The sequence below is a fragment of the Anolis sagrei genome, chromosome 4 (genome assembly GCF_037176765.1).
Source record: "Anolis sagrei isolate rAnoSag1 chromosome 4, rAnoSag1.mat, whole genome shotgun sequence".
NCBI lineage: Eukaryota > Metazoa > Chordata > Lepidosauria > Squamata > Dactyloidae > Anolis > Anolis sagrei.
In genome coordinates, this window is record NC_090024.1 from 6,422,018 (window position 1) to 6,447,164 (window position 25,147).

The following is a 25,147-nucleotide window of genomic DNA, read 5'->3' on the forward strand; positions in this document are numbered from 1 at the left end:
TTCTTGGTGGGTCTGTACAAACTATCTACAGATGGTGGTCAGTTGAAACATTCACACCTAGCTCCAACAGACAAGAGTCCTTTGTCCCACCTGGTCATTCCACAGATATATAAACCCCTTTTCCTAGTTCCAGCAGATCTCACTACCTCTGAGGATGCTTGCCATAGATGCAGGCAAAACATCAGGAGAGAATGCTTCTAGAACATGGCCATATAGCCCGAAAAAACCTACAACAGCCCAGTGATTCTGGTCATGAAAGCCTTCGACAATAAATAAATTGTGATATGGAAAACTAAGGTAGTGCCATCCCTGCTGTGAGGGGTTGTCCGGTGTTAAACAATATTTAATAATTAAAACATTAGTGTCCTCTCTTATAGATCTCTAAATATATTCCTGTCTGCTCGAGCTTGGTTCGCCATCCGTAAGACAAAAGGTGGAATTATCTATTTCTTAGGACTGGGAGAGCAGTAGAAAAGTACTTTGTGGGTGAAATTTTTTCAAATGTCTGACCTTGAGATGACACTCTCCTTTTCAGTTCAACTTCCCTTCCTAGAATCCTGACCCAGGTCATGGGAACTTTCAGGACAGATTGGGGGTATTTTCCATCTGTTCTGAGAAGGACAGGCGCTACAAGCATAGAGAGTCAGCGCATCAACAGGTGGTCGATCCTTCCTAACCTCAGATGCCATGAGAATCCCCTGGAATTTCAAGCCTATTTACTAAGATGTAGGCGCTGGCAGTGAATGTACATCCTAGGCCTGTGCTGCCTTTGAAGCATGGGTAATTAACCTCAATGCAAAGCACAACTTTGGAGCTCCTTCTCCAGGGGCACGAGAATGCCCCTCTGGGACTGTCCTTTTATCGCCAGGTAAAGACCTTTTAAATCTAGACTTGGTTGTTGTAGGTTTTTTCGGGCTATATGGCCATGGTCTAGAGGCATTCTCTCCTGATGTTTTGCCTGCATCTATGGCAAGCATCCTCAGAGGTACTGAGGTCTGTTGGAACTAGGAAAAAGGCTTTATATATCTGTGGAATGACCAGGGTGGGACAAAGGACTCTTGTCTGCTGGAGCTAGGTGTGAATGTTTCAACTGACCACCTTGATTAGCATATAATGGCCTGACAGTGCCTGGAGCAAACTTTTGTTGAGAGGTGATTAGATTTCCTTGTTTGTTTCCTCTCTGTTGTTGTTTTAGAGTTTTTTTTTTAAATCCAGACTTGCTTTATAATATTAAAGAGTTTGAAAGGAAAGGGCTGTTTTAAATGGTATGAAGATCTGAAGTTTAAAAAAAATACTAGCATATGCAATCTCTATTGCCCAGGCGTTGGAGGGATCACTATCCCCTTTCCTTTCCTCCCTCCCTCAAAACATGAACATTAATCTATGTTTCATATGCATATTTTATTTATTTATTTATGACCTTTATATGCTGCCCTTCTCACCCCGAAGGGGACTCAGCAGCTTATATATATATATATAACATACACACACACACACACAAACATATATATATATATATATATATATATATATATACACACACACACACACACACACACACACACACAATATATATTATGTTATTAGCATAGTACAATATCAGTATTAAATATTACTATATTGTACTATACCATTATATTGTAATATTATTAGTAATATCACATGTAATATAAATATATAATTATAATATACTATTAGCAGTATTGTAGTGCATTACATTATAATATTATAAATATTTTATGTATATACAATATATTATATTGCATTATATATTATTAGCATAGCACAATAATATATAATATGCCTAACAATATATATATTTTAAAATTGTGCATGAAACAAAATTTGCATCAAAAAGCAAAAGTGTCATTATCTCAGCTACACACGTGCATCATTTTGGACTTTGGAGTGTTTCAGATTTTAGAATTCTGGATGCATTTCTAATGTAGTTACTGGTTTAATCCTGATTTTTTTGTATTCCTTAATTGTAGTCTTTTAAATGTGTAAGCAGCCGTGAGCAAAATACAAATGATGATGTTGATCTTGATGATCTTCCCCTGACCCCAAGTTGCTTTCTGGCTTCCCTTGACTTTCAGCCCCAACTACCTGGGGATTTCCCATATTTCCAGGGCTACTGGGTACCATGCCTTCCCCTTGGTTAGTCTTTGTGTGTTTGTGTTGACATGTGCATGCATTCATAAAATCATAGAACAGAGTCGTAGAGTTGGAAGAGATCGCAAGGACCAGTTCACTTTCCTTCCATGCAGGAAGACACAATCAAAGCACCCCCAACAAATGGCCATCCAGCCTCTGATTCAAAACCTCCAAACCTTTGATCATTCTGTCTCATATTGACACAGAGAATGAGGAAATAATGGCCCAAGTCCTGTTAGTCTCTATCAATTGCAGAAGAGTCAACACTCAGGTCAATTCCATTGATTTGCTAGGTCTGTTCAGATTGAGATTGGCAGTAGGACTTATGCCAGCATCTCAAAAAGGTCTTCTTGGTCCCCATTGTGTTTCCAGCAGCTCTAATGCTTGATTATGGCAAGGAGAGGGCCGTAGGCTCATGCACACTTTTCTGGCAGGAAGCCTTCCCTTGGCAGCAAGCCTTAACTATGGCATTCATTTTGGGTAAAGTTGGCCAAGTCCTTCCTTTCCCGTTAGCTTCACAATTTGCTACAGTAGGGCTCCCTATTAATAATCTTTGTGATCAAGATCATCGAGATAATGGCTCTGACCATCAAACAACTGTATATTACACTAATGTCTTATTTTGGCCAATCAAGATGGCCCACAGGGTCACCCAGGCTCCTGTAACAAACAAGCCGCTCCAAAAGGCAGAGAGAGAAGAACAAGAGCTCCTTTATCTCATAAGGAACTTTGTGAATTTGTTGCCAAACTTTATTGCTCACAATAGCTTTGCAAAGAGAAGATTGAGAGGTGATATAATTGTTGTATTTAAATATCTGAAGGGATGACATGTTGAAGCTTGCTCCCGAGACTGTAATGAGAACCTATCGATTTGATTTACAAGAAAAAGAGATTCCACCCAAACATTTGAAGAACTTTTTAGCTGCATGAACTGTCCACCAGTGGGAGAAACTGCTACGGAGGGTGGTGGGCCCTCTTTCTTGGATGTCTTCAAACAGAGGTTAGATAGCCAACCGTTGGGTAATACATTTGTTGCGTAGGCCCTTCAAGCAGTTTGAATGCAGTCATTCTATGACGATGCAGGACCAAAACATCTTATGATGCTTTGTTCTTGGCAAACCCAGTGGCTGCCTGTACCACCCATTGACACTACCATGTTGTCACGTTGCCAGGGCTCTACCTTATTTAGGTAGAGATGAACCAAGCACCCAGGTTTATCAAACAGTTTAATTAAAACAGCACTTACTTGCTGGCTGTTTTAATAGACCAAAACACAATATCTCTCTTGAATTGTGGTGCCCAGAATTGGACACAATATTCCAGATGTGGTCTAACCAAAGCAGAATAGAGGGGTAGCATGACTTCCCTAGATCTAGACACTATGCTCCTATTGATGCTGGCCAAAACCCCATTGGCTTTTTTTGCCGCCACATCACATAGTTGGCTCATGTTTAAGCCATTGAAATCCACAAATATGTGGATAATTTCAACAGAGAGTTTGTGGTAAAGGTATTAAAGAGTAAAAAGTGTAGCTATGGGGTGCAGAATGCAGGAAAATCCCCCCTGTATAAGAATTCTGCCCCCCAAAATGATTTTTCCTACCATCTTCCAATTTGTAGTGTTGCAGAGAGTGAGACATTCAGAACTGTTCACTTCCAGAACTCCTTTCTTTGCAATGTTCGCATTGCCTTGGTAACTTTGCCTGCCCTTCTTCATTGAATGCCTCAATTCTATTTGTAAATCCCCAGCTGATGCTGGTAATGTCTGCAATTCTAGACATTTGAAGACTGAAGGAACATTTTATGGGGGCAGAGGCGGATTTTGTATCGGGGAGCAACGCCCTCACTTTTGTCCCCAAAGCTGCGTTCTGCTCTAATGCAGAGTTTTGGATCCATCACTGTGGTTGAAGCGGATGCGAATATATCCTTAGCCACAGTTAAAGAGTGACAGAGGAATTTGGTCCAGGGAGAGGATAGTGGTCGTTGAGATCTGCTTCTGAGCGTCAGAATTAAGGGTGTGTTATGTGCTTAGGCCCTGACACCAGAATGCAAACAAAGGTTTGTTGTGACGGTTACAAAATTCACCTTGTTTTTATAGCCACATCTTTCTTCTTTCAGAGCTTTCAGGCAAAGACTGAACTTTCGGTGGTGTGTGTTTGAAATAGCAAAAAACCCACTGTTTCCACAGATTTGCAACTTGAATAACTTATATTGTTGAAGGCTTTCAAGGCCGGAATCACTGGGTTGTTTTGAGTTTTCTGGGCTGTATGTACATGTTCCTGAAGCACATCTATGGCAGGCTTCCTCAGAGGTTGTGAGGTCTGTTGGAAACTAGGAAAATTGGTGTATTGTTGAAGGCTTTCATGGCCGGAATCACTGGGTTGTTATAGGTTTTTTCGGGCTATATGGCCATGTTCTAGAGGCATTCTCTTCTGATGTTTCGCCTGCATCTATGACAAGCATCCTCAGAGGTTGTGAGATCTGTTGAAACTAGGAAAATAGGTTTATATATCTGTGGAATGACCAGGATGGGACAAAGAACTCTTGTCTGTTGGAGCTAGGTGTGAATGTTTCAACTGACCACCTTGATTAGCATTTGATGGCCTGGCAGTGCCTGGGACAATCTTTTGCTGAGAGGTGACTAGATGTCCTTGTTTGTTTCCTCTCTGTTGTTTTGCTGTTGTAATTTTAGAGTTTTTTAATACTGGCAGCCAGATTTTTTTCGTTTTCATGGTTTCCTCCTTTCTGTTGAAATTGTCCACATGCTTGTGGATTTCAATGGCTTCTCTGTGTAGTCTGACATGGTAGTTGTGAGAGTGGTCCAGCATTTCTGTGTTCTCCAATAATATGCTGTGTCCAGGTTGGTTCCTCAGGTGCTTTGCTATGGCTGACTTCTCTGGCTGAAGGAGTCTGCAGTGCCTTTCATGTTCCTTGATTTGTGTTTGGGCAGTGCTGCTGTGTTTGGTGGTCCCTCTGTAGACTTCTTGTCCACAGCTGCATGGTACACGGTAGACTCCTGCAGAAGTGAGAGGATCCCTCTTGTCCTTTGCTGAACATAGTATTTGTTGGATTTTCTTGGTGGGTCTGTAGATAGGAAAATTGGGTTTATATATCTGTGGAATGATGTTCAGGGGGGAGAAAGAACTCTTGTCTGTTGGAGGTAGGTGTGATTGTTTCAATTGGCCACCTTGATTAGCATTTGATGGCCTAGCAGTTTCAAGGTGTAACTTCTTGGCACTGCAGACTACTTCAACCAGAGAAGTCAGCCACAGCAGAGCATCTGATGAATCAACCTGGACACAGTATATTATTTGAGGACACAGAAATGCTGGACCACTCTCACAACCACCATGCCAGATGACACAGAGAAGCCATTGAAATCCACAAGTAGGTGGTCAATTTCCACAGAAAGTAGGAAACCATAAAAATGAACAAAATCTGGCTACCAGCATTTTTAAAAAATCCAAAATCATAACAGTAAATAAAGAACAACACTCTGAAAACAGGGGAATTCCAGACAAGAAACAATCAGGGCCAGCTAATCACCTCCCAACAAATAATTCCCCCAAGCAGTAAGAAGCAACACCTTGAAATTGCAGGCTATTAAATGCTAATCAAGGCGGCCAATTGAAACATTCACACCTACCTCCAACATACAAGAGTTCTTTTCCCCACCCTGGACCTTCCACAGACATATAAACCCCATTTTCCTAATTTCCAAGAGACCTCACAACCTCTGAGGATGCCTGCCATAGATGCAGGTGAAACGTCAGGAGAGAATGCCTCTAGAACATTTCCAAACAGCCCAGAAAACTCACAACAACCCTTTGAATACCTTGTTTCATTGGGTGTCGATGCTGCACTTGAGCATCAGGACCAGAACATAACCCGTTGTCCTATGTTGCAACTCTTTACAAAAGGGGATCTCATTGTGGTGGATTTGACTTGACCCTCTCTTGTCCACCATATTGGACTTTTCCTGCATTATATATTTCTTTCTGCATCACAACTTTTTCTTTTCTATGTAGTCGGATGTGAATGACTGAATGGCTGCTTCATGGTGGGATTGCTCTTGAGATGGCTTGGCACCTTTATTCTGGGGTTCCAGGATGCTGTCGCTCTTGAAATGTTGAAATGCTGAGTTGTTAACATGAATGACACACTTTGTTGTAGCCTCTTCATTGGTGTTTGCATTATGTGTGTGTGTGTGTGTTTGTTTTTTGCTTCTGCCAGGCAAGAACACAGAATCAAAGTAGTCCTGACAGTTCAGCTTCTGTTTAAAAACCTCCACAAAGAAAGAAATTCCACTGGAGTCAGAGTCAGCTGTGGATTTCACTGCCAGACAGCTCTTACTGTCAGGAAGTTTCCCCAAATATTTAGGTGGAATCCATTTTCCTGTAGTTTGAATGTGTTACCTCATATCTTGGGGTGCATTTACATTGTAAACTTAGTGTGCTTTGACACCACTTTAACTTCCATTGCACAATGCTATGAGATCCTGGGAGTTGTGATTTGGTGAGTCTTTGGCAGGGAAGGCTAAAGACCTTGGAAAACTAGAACTTTCTCGTTAACTTAATGGACCCATGACAGTAAAAGTGGCATCAAACTGTATTAATTCTACAGTGTCAATGCACTCATTGGGTTGTTGTAGGTTTTTTCGGGCTATATGGTCATGGTCTAGAGCCATGATGGTGAACCTATGACATGTGTGTCAGCACTGACACGCGTAGCCATTTTCGATGACACACAGCCACATGCGGCCGCATACAAAGAAGATGGGGCCGCATCCCAAGAAGGACATTTCATCCTCGGCTCCGACACCAGCATTTTTCTATAATGCCGAGATATATTTATTTATTTATTTATTTACTTTGCTTATATACCGCTGTTCTCAGCCCAGGGGCATTATAGAAAAAGCAGGTAAGTTAAACAATTAGTTTTTGGTTTATTAAATACAGTTATATATTACAATAATATATTTTTGTTATTAAACTATAAATATCATGAAATTATGAGTTTTTCTCGAAGTGACACCCCACTCGAGTTATGCTTGGTTTTTTGGCGAGTATTGACACACCAAGCTCAAAAGGTTGCCCATCATAGGTCTAGAGGCATTCTCTCCTGATGTTTCGCCTGCATCTATGGCAAGCATCCTCAGAGGTAGTGAGGTCTGTTGGAACTAGGAAAAGGGGGTTTATATATCTGTGGAATGACCAGGGTAAGACAAAGGACTCTTGTCTGCTGGAGCTAGGTGTGAATGTTTCAACTGACCACCTTGATTAGTATATAATGGCCTGACAGTGCCTGGAGCAAACTTTTGTTGAGAGGTGATTAGATGACCTTGTTTGTTTCCTCTCTGTTGTTGTACTGCTGTAATTTTGCACTCATTTTTTCTGGAGTAGTTTGGCCCTCTGCATTGCTACTCAGGATTTACTCCCCAGACTTCAGTTGAAGTTACTTCTGGGTAAACAGGGCATTTTACCCTCGTGACGTTGACCCTGCTCGTAATCATTATGCATTTAATTCCTGCCAGTGTTAATTCCAGCCTTCCCCTGTGTTGTGGGGTGGAAGTCACAATCCACAGATGACGACGAGGCCCTTAATTCCTGTTTGCAAAAGCTCCGGGACAATTGGCGCAGATGAATGAATGGCATCTGACCCCAAACAGCGAAAGTCTTGTCTGGCACATTCTGGCGGCAGCTGTCTGCCAGGCAAATGCCTGTTTATGGGGAGTCCCGCTGGCTGGTTGGGCACAGGTCAAGGAAGATCAGCTGCGGACTTCCTCTGGCAGATGACAACAGATGAGGACTGTTTTGTAATGGGTGGTGATCTCACTGGGTTTGTTATGTAAGTGTTGTTCACCACCCTGGGCCTTTGAGATAGGAATCAAAATAAAATACACCTTTGGGCTCAAACGTATATGAAAAAGAAGGGTGCCCTTCCTCTAGAAGTATGTCCGAAATTGAGCCTCTTTTTGGAAGGCTTACAAGGTCTTCATTTTGGAGTGGTTTTGATAGCCAGCATGGTGCAGTATTCGATGGCAACTGTCATGTATCATGTTCTGCAGTTGATAGTGGTTGGTAGTGGCAGACCTAGCAGTTGGGGATGAAAGGGTTAATGTAAGTCTTAGTTCTAAAGGGTTGAGTAATCTGTAAGTAAGAGTTCATGGGTGAAAGCAATTAAGGTTGGAGGTATGCAAGAGATAGGTTGCAGTTGGGTTTTTCTGTATATAGTGAGCTAGCCTTGGGACTATCTTTGCGAGAAAAGTGTCATATTTTGGTTGTGGATGCTGCTGGTTTCCCCCCAGGTCTCTGGATTTTCTATATCCTGAACTCTTAGAATCCAGGAACCTTGAATCTTTGGACTTGGCTGTTGACTATGGTAGAATCTTGATCCCTGGACTTTGTTTATTGAATTCTCGGTGTTTGACCACTGGACTGGACCTTTGACTACGGAGTTATCTTGAACCTGCAACAGTGTTTGCTATTTTTGTTTATTCTGGGGCTGAGTGATATCTTCCTGTGTTATATTTTGGACTATTAAAATAGCCAGAAAGTAAATTAAATTGTTTTATACAAACTGAGTTTTTGTTTGGTGCATCTCTGCCTCTGAATAAGGCAGAGCCCTGGCAACGTGACAACAGCTCTGCAAATTAGTGTTCAAATCCTCGCTCAGCCAGGAAATGCCACTGATTCAGGGCAAGTCACACTCTCAACCCCAGAAAACCCTATGATAGATTTACTTTAGACTTTAGATTTACTTTAGACTTTAGATTTATTTTAGTCACTTCTAGATGACTAGGTAGGAGAAGAACATGGCAATTAAAAATCATTCCTGCTGCTTTCCACCAAAAACATCTAAAAGAAAATCAGGGATAGTACCTAGACTTGAGTCCTGGACTTCTAGGGCGTATCTACTCTGTAAAATTAGTGTAAAATTTTACTCCACTTTAACTCCTATGTCTCAATGCTGTACAATCCTAAGAACTGCAGTATTACTACATCTTTAGTCCTCTCTGGCAATTATTGATCATGCCTCCCCGAATGACGACTCCGAGGATTCTATAGCATTGATCCATGGCAGGTAAAGTGGCACCAATCTGCTTTAATTCCACAATATAGATGCACTCCTAGTGTTCATTCTAACAAGAGGCAACTGTGTGATGTGGCAGCTAAAAAAGTCAGTGTGATCCTAGGTTGTGTGAATAGGAGTATAAAGATTAAGAGTCCCCAGTGGTGCAGTGGGTTAACCCTTTGTGCCAGCAGGACTGCTGATCGACAGGTCAGCAGTTCAAATCTGGGGAGAGCGGGTTGAGCTCCCTCTGTCAGCTCTAGCTCCCCATGCGGGGACATGTGAGAAGCCTCCCACAGGATGGTAAAAAACATCTGAACGTCCTCCGGACAACGTGCTTGCAGACAGTAAATTGTCTCACACCAGAAACAACTTGAAGTTTCTCACGTCGCTCCTGACACGCAAAAAAAATAAATAAATGTAGAGATTGAGAAAATTAATAATCTCACTCTATTCTGCTTTGGGGGCAAGCTTGGTTTCTGATGCTCTGGAGAGTAGAGCACAGCAGAGTAATGGATTCAAACTGCAGGAAAAGAGAGTCCAGTTAAACATTAGGAGGAACTTCCAGATGGTAGAAGCTGTTCTATGGTGGAATATGCTGCTGCTTCGTATTCTGGTGGAGTCTCCTTCTCTGGAGGTTTTTGAACAGAGACTGGATGGCCATCTGTCAGGAGGGCTTCGATTGAGTCTTCCTTAACAGCAGAAAGCAATTGGACTGGCTGGCCCTTGTGGTCTCCTTTGATTCTGTGATTCCAATAAGCTTAACCTTCTGTCTATGCTGTATATCTGTTTTGGAGGAAACTGTAGGCACGTTCCTTTTCTTGTATGCTCGCACAGTCGTTGAACTGTTTATTGGCACAGTTTGGACACCTCATTTGTCCGATTGCATGCCCCTTACGGAAGCCTTGCCTTTGAAAACAACAAGATCTGGCAACCCGTATCGGCCTCCCCTCCCCTCCTTCCTTGTTAAAGCATCTTGTTTGTTTGTATCTGGGCATGGCTTGTCTCGTCATTTCTGCTCGTGCGGATTTTCTGGGTCACGGCTTGTTCCGAGGAGATTGGCACAGGGCTCTGAATTCAGAACATCCCGCCCAAGCGCCTCTCGCAGATTGATAGCTGCCGACTCGGTGTCGTTGGCCCTTCGGTGCTGCCAAGGAGAGCTGGGCGCAGGTCAACCGGGAGGCTGCCTTGGCTGCAATGTGGGCTGGCGGCGATCGAAACTCCATCTTCCTGTCTTTGAAGCTAACGGAGATCGGGAAACATAATTAGCACTTCTTACCTGTGTTTAAGGAGCGATTACCTGAATAGAAAATAGCATCCAGCCCTTCTGGAACGCTTCCCGGTCAGCTCCTCTGGTGCCAGCAAGAGAGCAAATATAATTCCAAATTTACACACATAAGGATTTTTAAAAATTCTGCACGAGACAGGCATCAAGAATGGATTTTCTTTGGAAAAGTTACTATTTTGGATTGCAATTTCCAAGGGCATGTTGGGTGTGGAATTGTGGAATTTGTAATCACACATAAAGCGTTATTTCTGGAAAACCCAGCAGCATTTTACTAAAAAATAAGACCCCTGTTAGCCAGCATTCCTTCTAGAATCCTTACTATGATAATGTCTTCATCAGAATCACGATTAACAGCTATTCTAAGAAGGGTTGTTTCTCTTCAATTACTGTATATTTGTGTATAAGTTGACTTGATGTAAGTCGAGGGCAGGTTTCGAGGCCAAGATTATGCTTTTCACTATCACTCATAGACTTATCCGTACACTGAGAGTTATTCCCCAGAGTGGGGCATCATCTCAGGAATCCGTCTCCATTTTACCCCCCAGGGATCCAAACTTTTCTAGAAGAGTTGTGCACAAATCCATTCTTAGCCATTTCCATCAGCCAATCCAGCTTCTTCAGTTTCTTCGGGTGCACGAAACGACAAGGGACCAGCCCTTACGGATTCCTCTCTGTAACGGGACCACCTGGCAGGCGATCTCGGCTCCTCCTCCCCAATTTGGCATCACAGTTTAATCTTTTTTATTAATCCCAGCAAACAAAAAGAAAACCCTCATTTCCTGAAAACTACTACCAGTCACCGCTCCTCTAGAGTAGAAACTAGTAGAAACAGCTGTAAAGAAGTATTAAACCCAAAGCAGAAAGGAGATTGAAATGTGCTAGGAAAAAAGAGGGGATTTTTAAGGAAACCCAGGAAGGTCATCAATTTTTCCTACCTGGAAATGAGGAAGACTTCTTAAAATGCCTTGGAAAGAGTATGTGGCATGGTGCAGGCCAGGGAGAGAAAGTGTGCACACCTGCCTGCAGCACCTCATCTCTAGAGTACAAATAGGTAAGAAGCCCCCTTACAGTATTCGTGCCTGCATGCAACACCTCTCTTCTAGAGTAGAAACAGGTAAGAAGACTCCTTAAAATGCCGTGGAAAGAGTACATGGTGCAAGCCCGGGAGAGAAAGTGCACATGCCTTCCTGCAGCACCTCACCTCTAGAGTAGAAATAGGTAAGAAGCCCTTTAAAGCATGCGTACCTGTATGCAACACCTCTCCTTTAGAGTAGAAACAGGTAAGAAGACTCCTTAAAATGCATGTGCCTTCCTGCAGCACCTCACCTCTAGAGTAGAAACAGGCAAGAAGACTCATTAAAGTGTATGCGCCTACCTGCAGCATGTCTCCTCTAGAGTAGAAATAGGTAAGAAGTCTCCTTAAAACATGCCTGCCTGTAGCACTTTAGAGGGGACGTCCTTCAGGCAGGCATGCTTTAAGGAGGCTTCCTACTTGTTTCTACTCTAGAGGAGAGGTGCTGACAGACGGGAGCTCATCCTGTCTCACGGAGTAGAAACAGCTTAAATGCCTAACATAATGGGAAGGGGAGCCTGGGAAGCTCCTCCCCCCCCCCCCCCGATTATGGGCTGGATATAAACGAAACTTTCGGCACTCCAGATTGAAAACAGATATCTCCCCTCCCAAATTCAGGAGGCTTCCAAAAAATGGGTCGGGGCTCCCAACAAAATCCGGGACACCAAAACAGATCGTGGCTTACCAGGAATGCACAAACCTAATTTCTAGACTTTTTATGTCAGAAGCTACTTGAGAAAATTGGATGTCTGCAGAGGTGCCCAGGTGATGCCCGGATGTGTTACCATCTTGTGGGAGGCTTCTCTCATGTCTCCGCATGGGAAGCTGGGGCTGACAGACAGGAGCTCATCCTGTCTCACGGATTTGAACCACTGACCTTCAGGTCAGCAGTTCAGCTGGCATTATGCCACCACAGCCACATTTCTAGACTTATACCTGAGTATAAATGGTAGTTTGTGCTTTAGACTCACAGTTCAAGATTGGAAGAATGGTTGTGAGGATGCAGAAGTGATTAAATTTTCCAGTTAACAACTTGCTGGGAGTATTCTCACAGCTATGGGGGTGGCAGATACTTTCCACCATTGTAGACTGGTTTCTTTTGCACTATATAATCCTGGAGATCCAATGTTCACGTTCTTTGCTTCTGTTTGTTCATATGCACCATTGTTTAGCCATGGGGATTTGCAGCATTGGTGCTGGGATGGACCGGGTGAAATGTGTAGTTCAGGAGCACAGCTGCATCTTGTGGTGTGTTCCTTGTGCTGTGAAAGGATCTTAAGGGTGTAGACAAGGCATCAGCAAGCTTCCAGGTGTTTTGGACTTCCAACTCCCACAATTTCTAACATCCAATTATGAGAGTTGAAGTCCAAAACACTTGAAGGGCTGAAGTTTGCCCATGCCTGGTGTAGACACTTTCATTTATTGCAGGTTGTGTGCAACTGCATTTGCTAAACTTGTGTCGGGTTTTGCTATGAAAGGAAATCATAGGAAAAGGCCCAGAACTGCAGCTGCCTCCAATTCGGAGAACTTGCTTTTGCTCACCCCGGCTGATCTTCCTGCTCTTACTATGGATGAGAATCTCAGCAGTCACATTATTTTTGCCTTGGAGACACCTGTTTGAGATCCCGGGTGTGCAGCTGCATCCAAGCATGTGCAAAACCGGAGGCAGTCCTGACAGTTCGGGTCTTTGAAAAAGTCTATTTAAAACGTTGCCAGTGTGTTTCGCCGCATTAAATTAACCGGGAAGAAGAGGACTTGCTGCCTCGCCCAGAACTCGTCTAATTAATTTGGCAGAGGAGTTGATTTGAAAAGAGAGAGAGAGGGAGGAACAAAGAGGGTCCTTCCTCTCCCCTCTTTCTACTCAAGCGAAACCCTTTTGTTTTAGAGAGGATGGCAATGTTCTCCCTTTCCGAACCACAAACAAGATGTCTGGGCAGCTTGGCAGGGATAAACGAAGCTACTTAAAATCTTGGGCATTTGGAGGCAGATTAAGAAGAAGCTGCTTGAAGTGAGCCTCCCCCCAGCTTGGTTTCTTTCAGGGACAAACGAAGAGATGGATCAGATGCTTGCTGTCGCTAGCCTCGGATTTGGACTGAGAGGAGGCACGTGCCTTGCCATGAAACCTTCTCATCCGCCCCGGTCCAAGCTGAGCGGCTGTCCTTGGAAATGGTCACTGTGGGATTCTCCTTCCTGCCTCCTTTTTAGGCGTGTGATGGGCTTGCTGGTGCGCCTTTGAGCCTGAAGGAGATAAGGCTGAGGCGGAGGAGGATTTGGATTTGGCATTGGGAAGCCTATCCAGGAGGCGGCGGGAATGAAGGACGCCTGATAAGGGGCAGGAAATCGGATCGGCTCCTTCCTCTTCTCGCTGAAACTGTCCTTTTAAGTGTGTTTTTTTCATACAAAACCCTGGAACGAGCCGCTCCCAAAGTTGAAGGTTAAAGGATACTGCTGGGGTGGCAAAAGAAACAGCAAATGTCAATGCGATGCCGGCTTAGAGAAGCCACGTTCAAAGCCTGTCCTTGGCAAGGAGCTTCCTCATCTGCCATGTAACTTCTGTGCACTGCAGAGGAATCTGGCATGCGTATCCGAGTCGATTGCTCCTGTACATATGGAGAATGTGCTCTGCAGCGTTTTCTATGCACACACATACTTAAAGGGCTAGTGAGCTGTTGGTTCTCTCACTTTTTAGATATATAGTCGAAGGCTTTCGTGGCCGGAATCACTGGGTTGTTGTAGGTTTTTTGGGTTGTATGGCCATGTTCTGGAGACATTCTCTCCTTACGTTTTGCCTTTTTTTTTTGGTCGTGTCAGGAGCGACTTGAGAAACTGCAAGTCGCTTCTGGTGTGAGAGAATTGGCCGTCTGCAAGGACGTTGCCCAGGGAACGCCCGGATGATTTTTGATGTTTTTTTATCATCCTTGTGGGAGGCTTCTCTCATGTCCCCACATGAGGAGCTGGAGCTGATAGAGGGAGCTCATCCGCTCTCCCCAGATTCGAACCTGCGACCTGTTGGTCTTCAGTCCTGCTGGCACAAGGGTTTAACCCACTGCGCCACAGGGGGCTCGTTTTGCCTGCATCTGTGCCAAGCACCCTCAGAGGTTGTGAGGTTTGTTGAAAACTGAAAAGTTGAGTTCGTATATCTGTGGAAGATCTAGAGTGGGAGAAAGAAATCTTGTCTAGTCATCTGCAAATGAGATCAAAAATTGGATCACACAGTTCACAGAAAACCTACACACACAGATAGGTAAAGGTCTTCCCCTGACACAAGTCCAGTTGTGTCCGACTCTGAGGTGTGGTGCTCATCTCTATTTCTAAACTGAAGAGCCAACGTTGTCCATAGATGCCTTCAAGGTCATGTGGCTGGAATGACTGCATGGAGTGTCATTATCTTCCCGCCGGAGCGGTGCCTATTGATCTACTCACATTTGCATGTTTTCAAACTGCTAGGTTGGCAGAAGCTGGGGCTAACAGCAGGTGCTCACACTGCTCCCCGGATTTGAACCTGCAGCCTTTCGGTCAACAAGTTCAGCAGCTCAGTGCTTTAACCTACTGCACCACCGGGAGCCTCTTCACACAGAGATAGATACTTACGTAAAAACTCCAACCATCACTCAAGTAAAAAAAGAAGCACCATTAAAGTCCTGACAGACCGTGCAAAAAGAATATGTGAACCCCACCTTCTCCATGATGAACTGAACCATCTAAACTGGGCTGTACAGGCCAATGGAGACTCCACCACAGACCTTAGAAGAGCTGCAAGACCAAGAACAAGCCACGAGAGTAAAGACAAAGATCCACCCAGAGGAAAAATGTTCTCGCCATACATCAAGGGAACCATTGACCGCATAGGGAAGCTGATGAGGAAACACAACATACAAACTATCTACAGACTCCCCAAGAAAATCCAACCAATGCTACGTTCAGCAAAGGACAAGAGGGATCCTCTCACTTCTGCAGGAGTCTACCGTGTACCATTCAGCTGTGGACAAGTCTACACAGGAACCACTAAATAGCGCAGTATTGCCCAAATACGACTCAAGGAACAGGAAAGGCACTGCAGACTACTTCAGCCAGAGAAGTCAGCCATAGCAGAGCACCTGATGAACCAACCTGGACACAGCATTTTATTTGAGAACACAGAAATGCTGGATCACTCTCAAAACCACCATGTCAGTCTACACAGAGAAGCCATTGAAATACACAAGCATGTGGACAATTTCAACAGAAAGGAAGAAACCATGAAAATGAACAAAATCTGGCTACCAGTACTAAAAAAATTCTAAAATTCTAACAGTAAATAAAAAACAGGGAAACTCCAGCCAGGAGACAATCAGGAATACCTGGTCACCTCTCAACAAGGAAATTACCCAGGCAGTAACAAGCCGCACCTAAAAACTGTCAGGCCATCAAATGCTAATCAAGGTGGCCAATTGAAACATTCACACCTAACAGGCAAGAGGTCTTTCTCCCACCCTGGACCTTCCACAGATATATAAACACAACCTTCCAGTTTCCAACAAACCTCACAACCTCTGAGGATGCTTGCCACAGATGCAGGCGAAACGTCAGAAGAGAATGCTTCTGGAGCATGGCCGTACAACCTGAAAAACCTACAACAACCCACTTTTTAGATAGTTTGTCCACTTACAGAATTCATTTCATAATTCCCGATGAACTTTTAAAAAATGTGGGGTTCCAAAATCCATGAAGCTCTCATGTTGAGCGCTGGTGTGGTCAAGCTAATGAATTACATGGCTTTCTCTCTTTGGTCTTAGTTGAGTTTCTGTCACTCCACCTCCTTGTCAATAAATTGAAGTGTGAGTTTATGACTCAACTTTTGCAGTTATCCTGAAGGTGGTTGAGCTGAAATAATGAACTTAAAAATTGAATTATTGATTTGGAAATGAGCTCAAGGGCTCTTTTGTCCAACCTTCTGCCTACACGGAAAATCCACAGATTGTGAAGTGACTTCTGCTTAAACATGTCCAATGGAAGAGAGCCAGGCACAAATCCCAAACCATTTGCAGAGATGTAAACGGAGATGATGGTTTCTTGACACACTACGTACATGGGTTTTCATCACAATTACAATATATTTCTCCCCCAAATTGATGATCAGCTAGTGCATTGCTTTCACATCTCATGACTAAGAGACTCAGGAATTTCGTACTTTCATTTTGCATGAGAGACCCGTATCATACCATGTGGGAGCTTATTGTCAGGGTTGCAGTTTGCTTCTGTATCCCATCATACTCTGATCCTATCCCCATAACTGTGTAATGGGGTGCTAAAATCCCCTATATTCTCATGTATAAGTCCAGAAATTTCAGTCAGAAAATTAACTCAGAAAACATGGATCAATCCATGCATGGTCCAATTTGACTCCACAGAGAGTGCCTTGGACTGCACGAAGATCCAATCAGTCAATACTCCAGGAAATAAAGCCTGACTGTTCACTGGAGGGAAGGATATTAGAAGCAAACGTCATATAATGAAAAGACGGGATACCTTGGAGAAAAAGGAAGGAAAAAAGGAAGAGGGGCTGACCAAGGGCAGGATGGATGGCTTCTTCCAGCACGCTGACATTTGTCTGGCTGTCTTCCCAAGAGATTTGCAAGGATTTTTCAGAGGCAGCGTTGATGGACTCATTCCAGGAGTTGCATGTGATGTCTGTAGACAGTCCACGTTTCGCAGGCATATAGCAGGGTTGGGAGGACAGTAGCTTTATAAACAAGCACCTTGGTAACTTTATGGATGTCCCGATCCTCAAACACTCTGTGCTTCATTCAGAAAAATGTTGCACTCGCAGAGCTCATGCGGTGTTGTATTTAAGTGTCAGTGTTGACTTTTGTGGAGAGGTGGCTGCCGAGGCAGCGGAAATGGTACCTGAGCTGAATATTGTACTCCATCCGTGCATTGGAGGAACTATATTGAAATCCTCAAACACTCTTCTTTATTCGGAAGAATGCTGCACTTGCAGAGCTCAGGCGGTGTTGTATTTAAGTGTCAATGTTGACTTTTGTGGAGAGGTGTCTGCTGAGGTAGTAGAAATGATAACTGAGCTGTAATATTGTACTCCATCCGTGCATCGGAAGAACTATATTGAAATCCTCAAACACTCTTCTTTATTCGGGAGAATGCTGCACTCGCAGAGCTCAGGTGCTGTTGTATTTCAGTGTCAATGTTGACTTTTGTGGAGAGGTGGCTGCCAAGGGAGCGGAAATGGTACCTGAGCTGTAATATTGTACTCCATCCGTGCATCGCAAGAACTATATTGAAATCCTCAAACACTCTTCTTTATTCGGGAGAATGCTGCACTTGCAGAGCTCAGGTGCTGTTGTATTTCAGTGTCAATGTTGACTTTTGTGGAGAGGTGGCTGCCAAGGGAGCGGAAATGGTACCTGAGCTGTAATATTGTACTTCATCCGTGCATCGCAAGAACTATATTGAAATCCTCAAACACTCTTCTTTATTCGGGAGAATGCTGCACTTGCAGAGCTCAGGTGCTGTTGTATTTCAGTGTCAATGTTGACTTTTGTGGAGAGGTGGCTGCCAAGGGAGCGGAAATGGTACCTGAGCTGTAATATTGTACTTCATCCGTGCATCGCAAGAACTATATTGAAATCCTCAAACACTCTTCTTTATTCGGGAGAATGCTGCACTTGCAGAGCTCAGGTGCTGTTGTATTTCAGTGTCAATGTTGACTTTTGTGGAGAGGTGGCTGCCAAGGGAGCGGAAATGGTACCTGAGCTGTAATATTGTACTCCATCCGTGCATCGCAAGAACTATATTGAAATCCTCAAACACTCCTCTTTATTCGGAAGAAGGTAGTACAAATGATAACTGAGCTGTAATATTGTACTCCATCCATGCATCGGAAGAACTATATTGAAATCCATCTAAAACTTACGTATGGACATTTAATATACATGAGGTTGACTTATACATGGATACCTGAACTGCAATATTGTACTATCTCCATGCATTTGACAAACTGAAGTCCACCAAAACCTTACATATGGATATATAATATCTATTATCAATCAATTATTGTTTTAAATCAACCTTATTCTATTTGAGATGTAATATTATATGTTATTTATAAAGCTTAACTCTCTGCATGTGTAATCTCTCTCCCCTCCCCCCAATTTGCACATGTCTTCTCTACTGGACATACATCAGCTTTGCTCTACTACCACCTGTTTTTGTTGTTGTTGTGCTGGCTTGCTGCGATGTGCACCTTCGGTTTCGACAGTGGAGGCTTTGAGGTGCAAATGAGGCTTTTTTGCAAGAGCTAAAATCCTAAAAAGGGGGCAAGTCGGGCAGGCGTAGCAGCGTCTCGGTTGGAGCGTTTGATGCTTCTGACGATTTCACGCAGGGCCTGACACCATAATAGGAGGGAGACGCTCTGGCTCTTGTGATCCTCTTCCAAATCCAGCTGGCCAGTTATGTTCGCCAGTGAAGGGTCTGGAAGCAATTGACTGGGAGCTGCTTGGCTCCCTTGTCCTATCTCTGTCTGTAATGGTGTTGATGGCTTTAAGCTTCTCTCTCTGAGTGAGAGAGGGCTCACTTCACCTGGCAGACTTTGCATTCATTCCCAGGCTTGTTCCTGAGGAGTAAAACAAGACAATCAAAGGCACAAGTGGGGAGAAATGCTGGAAAGCTGTCGGTGGGCTGTGACTTTCAAGGGACCTCTGCTGTGGACACGATGGCAATGTGTATTTGTATTCAGCTGAATGGGCTTTTTGGATTGAGGGCTGTGTTCCCCGTGTCTTTCTTCAAACTGCCTTACTGAACGAGCCTTTCTCATTTGTGACAGGTCCTTTCACCCTGTCTGTGAAGTCTTTGGTATTATATACTCTCAAGGTTGGAAAGATAAACATTTACCATCTTTTCGTTCAGTGGTCTTACTGCCTTAGCTGTGCAGGAACACGTATTTTATAGACTTCAAGGTATTGTGGCTGCCATCTTGACTGTGACATATATGGGCTCATCTTGATTTATGTCTGCCGGTTGAATTTATGCATTATTGCACAACAGAAGTATTCATTTTTGGTCTCTAGAATGGGAATTTTGCAGGCAGGGCTGTTGTATATTAGTGCATAATTATGCACTAGGGAGCAATGTGTGTTGCACACAGTTGTGCACTGGTGCCTTGGAGGCAGATTCCCCATGTGCATATTTAATTGTGCAGCACTGTGATTCAAACATTAGTGGTATTGCACAACTGCCACATAACTGCCTGAGCTTAAGGTTAGACTGCCATCTCTTCCATATAGGAGCTCAAGGTGTGTTTTGGGATATAGAGTTGGCTTATATTAATGTATATGATGGAGTCCCCAGTGGCGCAGTGGGTTAAACCCCTGTGCTGGCAGGACTGAAGACTGACAGGTCGCAGGTTCAAATCCGGGGAGAGGCGGATGAGCTCCCTCTATCAGCTCCAGCTCCTCATGCGGGGACATGAGAGAAGCCTCCCACAAGGATGATAAAACATCAAATCATCCAGACGTCCCCTGGGCAATGTCCTTGCAGACGGCGAATTCCTTCACACCAGGAGTCACTCCTGACACGACAAAAAAAATGTATATGGCTAGCCCATGTTCTTATCTGAAGTAGCCACCGCTTTTCTAATTTTCTGCCTTCTCCTTTGCACTTCAAGAAATCCAAATACTTTTCCAAAAACAAGTCTTTGGGACTAGACAAATTGATATTACAGGCAGTCCCTGAATTACAAAAATCCAACTTATAAATGGCTCATAGTTTTGGGATATAGAACTACAAGTGAAGGGGAGACAACAGGAAGTGAGGGAAATCTACCCTTGGAAGGGAAATTCACTCCTGGAAGAGTTATTATCACGGGGAAAGAGGGTCTCCACTGAAGCTTTATCATCAATCCTTATTTCCACAATAAACCACAATGTTCAAAATCCAAATCTCTATCTTGTTTGTAACTTGGGGACTGCCTGTATTTGAATGCATTTCCTGGACCTCACCTTGTACTTGTTGCATAAGGAAGACTATTGATGTTGCTTCCATTTGCAGTGGAAACACAGCATTCACCTTGATGTCCTCTCTTTCACCTTTTTGTGGAGGAATGGTGTTGAGATGGTCTTGCGAAGTTGAGGAGCATCAGATGTTGCGGGCATCTCCACAACCTTATTCGTTCAGTCGCTTCTGACTCTTTGTGACCTCCTGGACCAGCCCATGCCAGAGCTCCCTGTTGGCCATCACCACCCGCAGTTCCTTCAGAGTCAATCCAGTCACTTCAAGGATACCATCCACCTACCTTGCCCTTGGTTGGCCCCTCTGGCGTTGTGGTGAAGGTTAGAGATGAGTTTCCTCATTCTGTGTCTTTCCAAGTGTGAAGTTGACGCTGTAATATTGTTGTTCTTTCATTCAGTTGCTTCCGACTCTTCGTGACCTCATGAACCAGCCACACCAGAGCTCCCTGTTGGCCGTCACCACCACCCCAGCTCCTTCAAGGTCAAGCCAGTCACTTCAAGGATGACATCCATCCATCTTGCCCTTGGTCAGCCCCTCTTCCTTTTTCCTTCCATTTTCCCCAGCATCATTGTCTTCTCCAAGGTCTCCTGTCTTCTCATGATGTGGCCAAAGTACTTCATCTTTGTCTCTACTATCCTTCCCTCCAGTGAGCAGCCAGGCATTATTTCCTGGAGTATGGACTGATTGGATTTTCTCACGGTCCAAGGCACTCTCAGAATTTTCCTCCAGTGCCACAGTTCAAAAGGATCTATCTTCCATCTATCAGCCTTCCTTATTGTCCAGCTTTCTCATCCATAAGCTACTGTGGGGAATGCCATTGCTTTAACTGGGCAGAAATCCGTTGCCAGTGTGATGTTTCTACCTCAACAACCTCAAAAGTGTCCTCATGTACACAACCTCTGTGTGTATCATGAATATACAGCGAGCAAATCAAGGGTCTGATTCTTTCCAACATTTTTGAATTAGACTTCAGAGGCTACCTTTGGTCTGTAGTGGTTTGGAAAGGGATAGAGTTTAATTAGTAGGTGGGAACCGCTCTCTTGTTCCTCACTCTTCGCCATCTGACCCTGTCATCTCCCTTTTATTTACTCTTCCACGTTCCCAGCCAAGTGCTTCTTCCAACATCTTCTAGCAATTTTTCTGCAGATGTCTGCTTAATCCTCTTGTTGCATCCAGGCCTTGTAAACTAATTAGCAATAATTCAGAGCCGCAAGACGAGCCCATTCCCGCCCCCAGATGTCAGGGTCAGTGAGAAGTTTCCTCTGAGGATGAGCGTTTGGATGCTGGCCTGCACTTTTGGCAGAACGGGTCTCTGCAAAGGAGCCTCATGCCAGAAAAACCAAAGAATCAAGAAGGTAGCACTGGCTTATGCAGACATCTGCTTTGTCTAGAAAATTTTAGGAAAAAAAATACTTATTAAAAGGCCAGAAGCAATTCCTGTTTTGTGGCAGTATCCATCATTATCTTTTGTATCCTGACTGGAGAGTTCATAGAGTTGTGGACAAACCAGGCAATTGGTTGAGACATCCCTTTTCCAGAATGCCAAAATCCAAACTACTCCAAAACTTGAAATTGTCCATAGAGCTGATTGAGATTACTTTGTAATGGTTAAGTGTGTTTATACTTTATTTCGTGCACAAAGTTACTGTAAATATTGAATGAAATTACTTTCAGATTATGAATATAAGGTGTGCATGAAATATAGCTAGGTTTTGTGATGAGACTTGGGTCCCATCTCCAAGATATCTCATGATGTCCTTATGTGGAAATACAAATGTTCCAAAATGTTTTGGTCTTGTGCATTGTGAATACAGAATGGGGGATGCCTGGCTCGAGAGCAGTACATGTGAAAAAGATCTTGGAGTCCTCGTGGACAACAAGTTAAACATGAGCCAAAAATGCAATGTGGCGGCAAAAAAAGCAAATAGGATTTTGGCCTGCATCAATAGGAGTCTAGTGTCTAGATCCAGGGAAGTCATGCTCCTCATGCTCTATTCTGCCCTGGTTAGACCACACCTGGAATATTGTGTCCAATTCTGGGCACCACAATTGAAGAGAGATATTGACAAGCTGGAATGTGTCCAGAGGAGGGCGACTAAAATGATCAAGGGTCTGGAGAACAAGCCCTATGAGGAGCGGCTTAAAGAGCTGGGCATGTTTAGCCTTCAGAAGAGAAGGCTGAGAGGAGATATGATAGCCATGTATAAATATGTGAGAGGAAGCCACAGGGAGGAGCAAGCTTGCTTTCTGCTGCCCTGGAGACTAGGATGCAATGGAGCAGTGGCTTCAAACTACAAGAGAGGAGATTCCATCTGAACATGAGGAAGAACTTCCTGACTGTGAGAGCCATTCAGCAGTGGAACTCTCTGCCCCGGAGTGTGGTGGAGGCTCCTTCTTTGAAAGCTTTTAAACAGAGGCTGGATGGCCATCTGTCAGGGGTGATTTGAATGCAACTATCCTGCTTCTTGGCAGAATGGGGGTGGACTGGATGGCCCATGAGGTCTCTTCCAACTCTTTGATTCTTTGATTCTATTCTATGCATAAGAGGACACTGTACCAAAGAAGTCATGCATACCAGAACTGTGCAATTTGTAACCAGAGCTTGGAAAAAAGTTACTTGTTCTGACTACATTTCACAGAAGCTCCACTACTCATTTCCAGTCAATATGTCCAGTTTTCTAAGCTCTGAACTGTGTTGGACATCTGTTTTTTCTGTCGTTTGAAACCATCAGAGAGACGTTTCTTCTCCTGATTGCGGCCAGCTGTTCTTTACTACATGTGCTAATTCCATGCACGCCTGCGTGCGCACATGCAGCACTCGTTTGAGAATGAGGAGATTTGACGGTCCGTCTCATAAAGTCAGGAGAAGGTTGTTGGGACTGGCCTGCTGGGTGAGCGTGGAGACAGGCTGCGGTTTGCATCAAAATCTCAACAATCCTTAAACCCAAGACATTTGTCGATTTAAGGACAACCTGCTTTGGTTCCAGGGTCCAATGTGCTGCCTGTGTAATCTTCCCTGGGCCATATGGGCTGTCAAAAGCACCCCCAATCAACGTGCCTAGAAATACAGGCATTATTTTGAAAAATATTTTTTTTTAACAAGCTGAAACAACCAGTTTCCAAAATTAATCTTCAAGCTTTGAAGGAGGTTAGTCTGGGGAATCTGGTATAGTGTACAGCTCCAGGGTTTCATGTCAACATCTTTAGGTTTGGGAAGGGCCACAAGGGTCTTCTATTCTACTCCCCAAACCTAATACACCCCTGAAACTGGGTTGTTGTAGGTTTTTCGGGCTATATGCCCATGTTCTAGAAGCATTCTCTCCTGAAGTTTCGCCTGCATCTATGGCATGCATCCTCAAAGGTTGTGAGGTCTGTTGGAAACTAGGAAAATTGGGTTTCTATATCTGTGGAAAGTCCAAGATGGGAGAAAGAACTCTTGTCTGTTGGAGCTAGGTGTGAATGTTTCAATTGGCCACCTTGATTGGCATTTGATGGCCTGGCAGTTTTTAGGTATGTGTTGCACTCCAGAACAGGGAAAAAAACCCTCTGATTTTAAAGCACACCACACATTGAGTGAAGAAATAAATCTTTTTTTATTGAAGCTCAATAAAATAGCCAGTAGAAAGAAATTAGGAAAGTTCCAAAAAAGCAAAAGGTCAGTAAAATGCAGCAACTCAAAGCAATGTCCACAAAAGATATAAAAGCAATCCAAAGCAGTATATATCCAATAGAAATCAACAGGATTAAAAGACAATCCAAATGCTGCTCGTCAACACCAAAAGGCTAGAAGCATCCACAAGAACAAGACGTCTTAAACAGGATTTCCATGACACATGAACTTGATTTCCAAATGATGCCTGATCTAACAGGTTTCCCCTTGAAGCAAACCTTATATCCCAAACCCCAGAAACTGGTTTTATTTCCCCCCTCCCTTGGCTCTTATCTGACTAAGTCTTTCGGAGCGACGTAAACCTTGAGTTTGTTGTCGGTCCTGGCTAAACTCTAGCCGCCTGTTTTTCAACTCCCTTTCTGGCTGGTCATTAAAATTTCCAGGTGGCAGATTGTTTTCCAAACCCAAATCTTGAGAGCTCACAGAAAGAGGGAGTGAACCATCATCCCTATGCCCAGCAGGAATATTCTCATGAGAAACTGCCCTTTGCACTGGGGCCTCTCTGTCATTGTCTGCATGAAAATCATTGACCAAACCATCTCCATCTTGCACCATCATTTCTCTCAGCATTGCCCACATCATCAGAAGCATCATGATCCTGGAACACAAACACAGGCTGATTCCCAACAGTGTGGCTTGTTACTACCTGGGGGAATCCTTTGTTGGGAGGTGGTTAGCTGTTCCTGATTGTTTCTTGTCTGGAATTCCCCTGTCTTTGAGTGTTGTTTTTATTTACTGTTATAATTTTAGAGTTTTTTAAATACTGGTGGCCAGATTTCGTTTATTTTTATAATTTCCTCTTTTCTGTTGGAATTGTTCGTCTGCTTATGGATTTCAGTGGCTTCTCTGTGTAGTCTGCCATGGTGGTTGCGAGAGTGGTCCACCATTTC

The 25,147-nt window shown here is 43.8% G+C and overlaps 1 protein-coding gene across 4 annotated transcripts in view; it reads left to right on the top strand.

Annotated features, from left to right (window-relative positions):
- The window catches only part of ARHGAP39 (Rho GTPase activating protein 39), a 330,726-nt gene that overhangs the window by 142,538 nt on the left and 163,041 nt on the right, over positions 1 to 25,147 (top strand). For 2 of the 4 annotated variants that reach the window (XM_067467245.1, XM_067467246.1), the window contains exon 1: positions 794 to 868. The exons of the other annotated variants lie outside the window; for them this stretch is intronic. In XM_067467245.1, coding sequence (XP_067323346.1) covers positions 837 to 868 — 32 coding nt within the window. In that variant the 5' untranslated portion in view covers positions 794 to 836. Of the gene's footprint in view, positions 1 to 793; positions 869 to 25,147 lie in introns of those variants that run through there. 4 annotated transcript variants of the gene reach the window in all.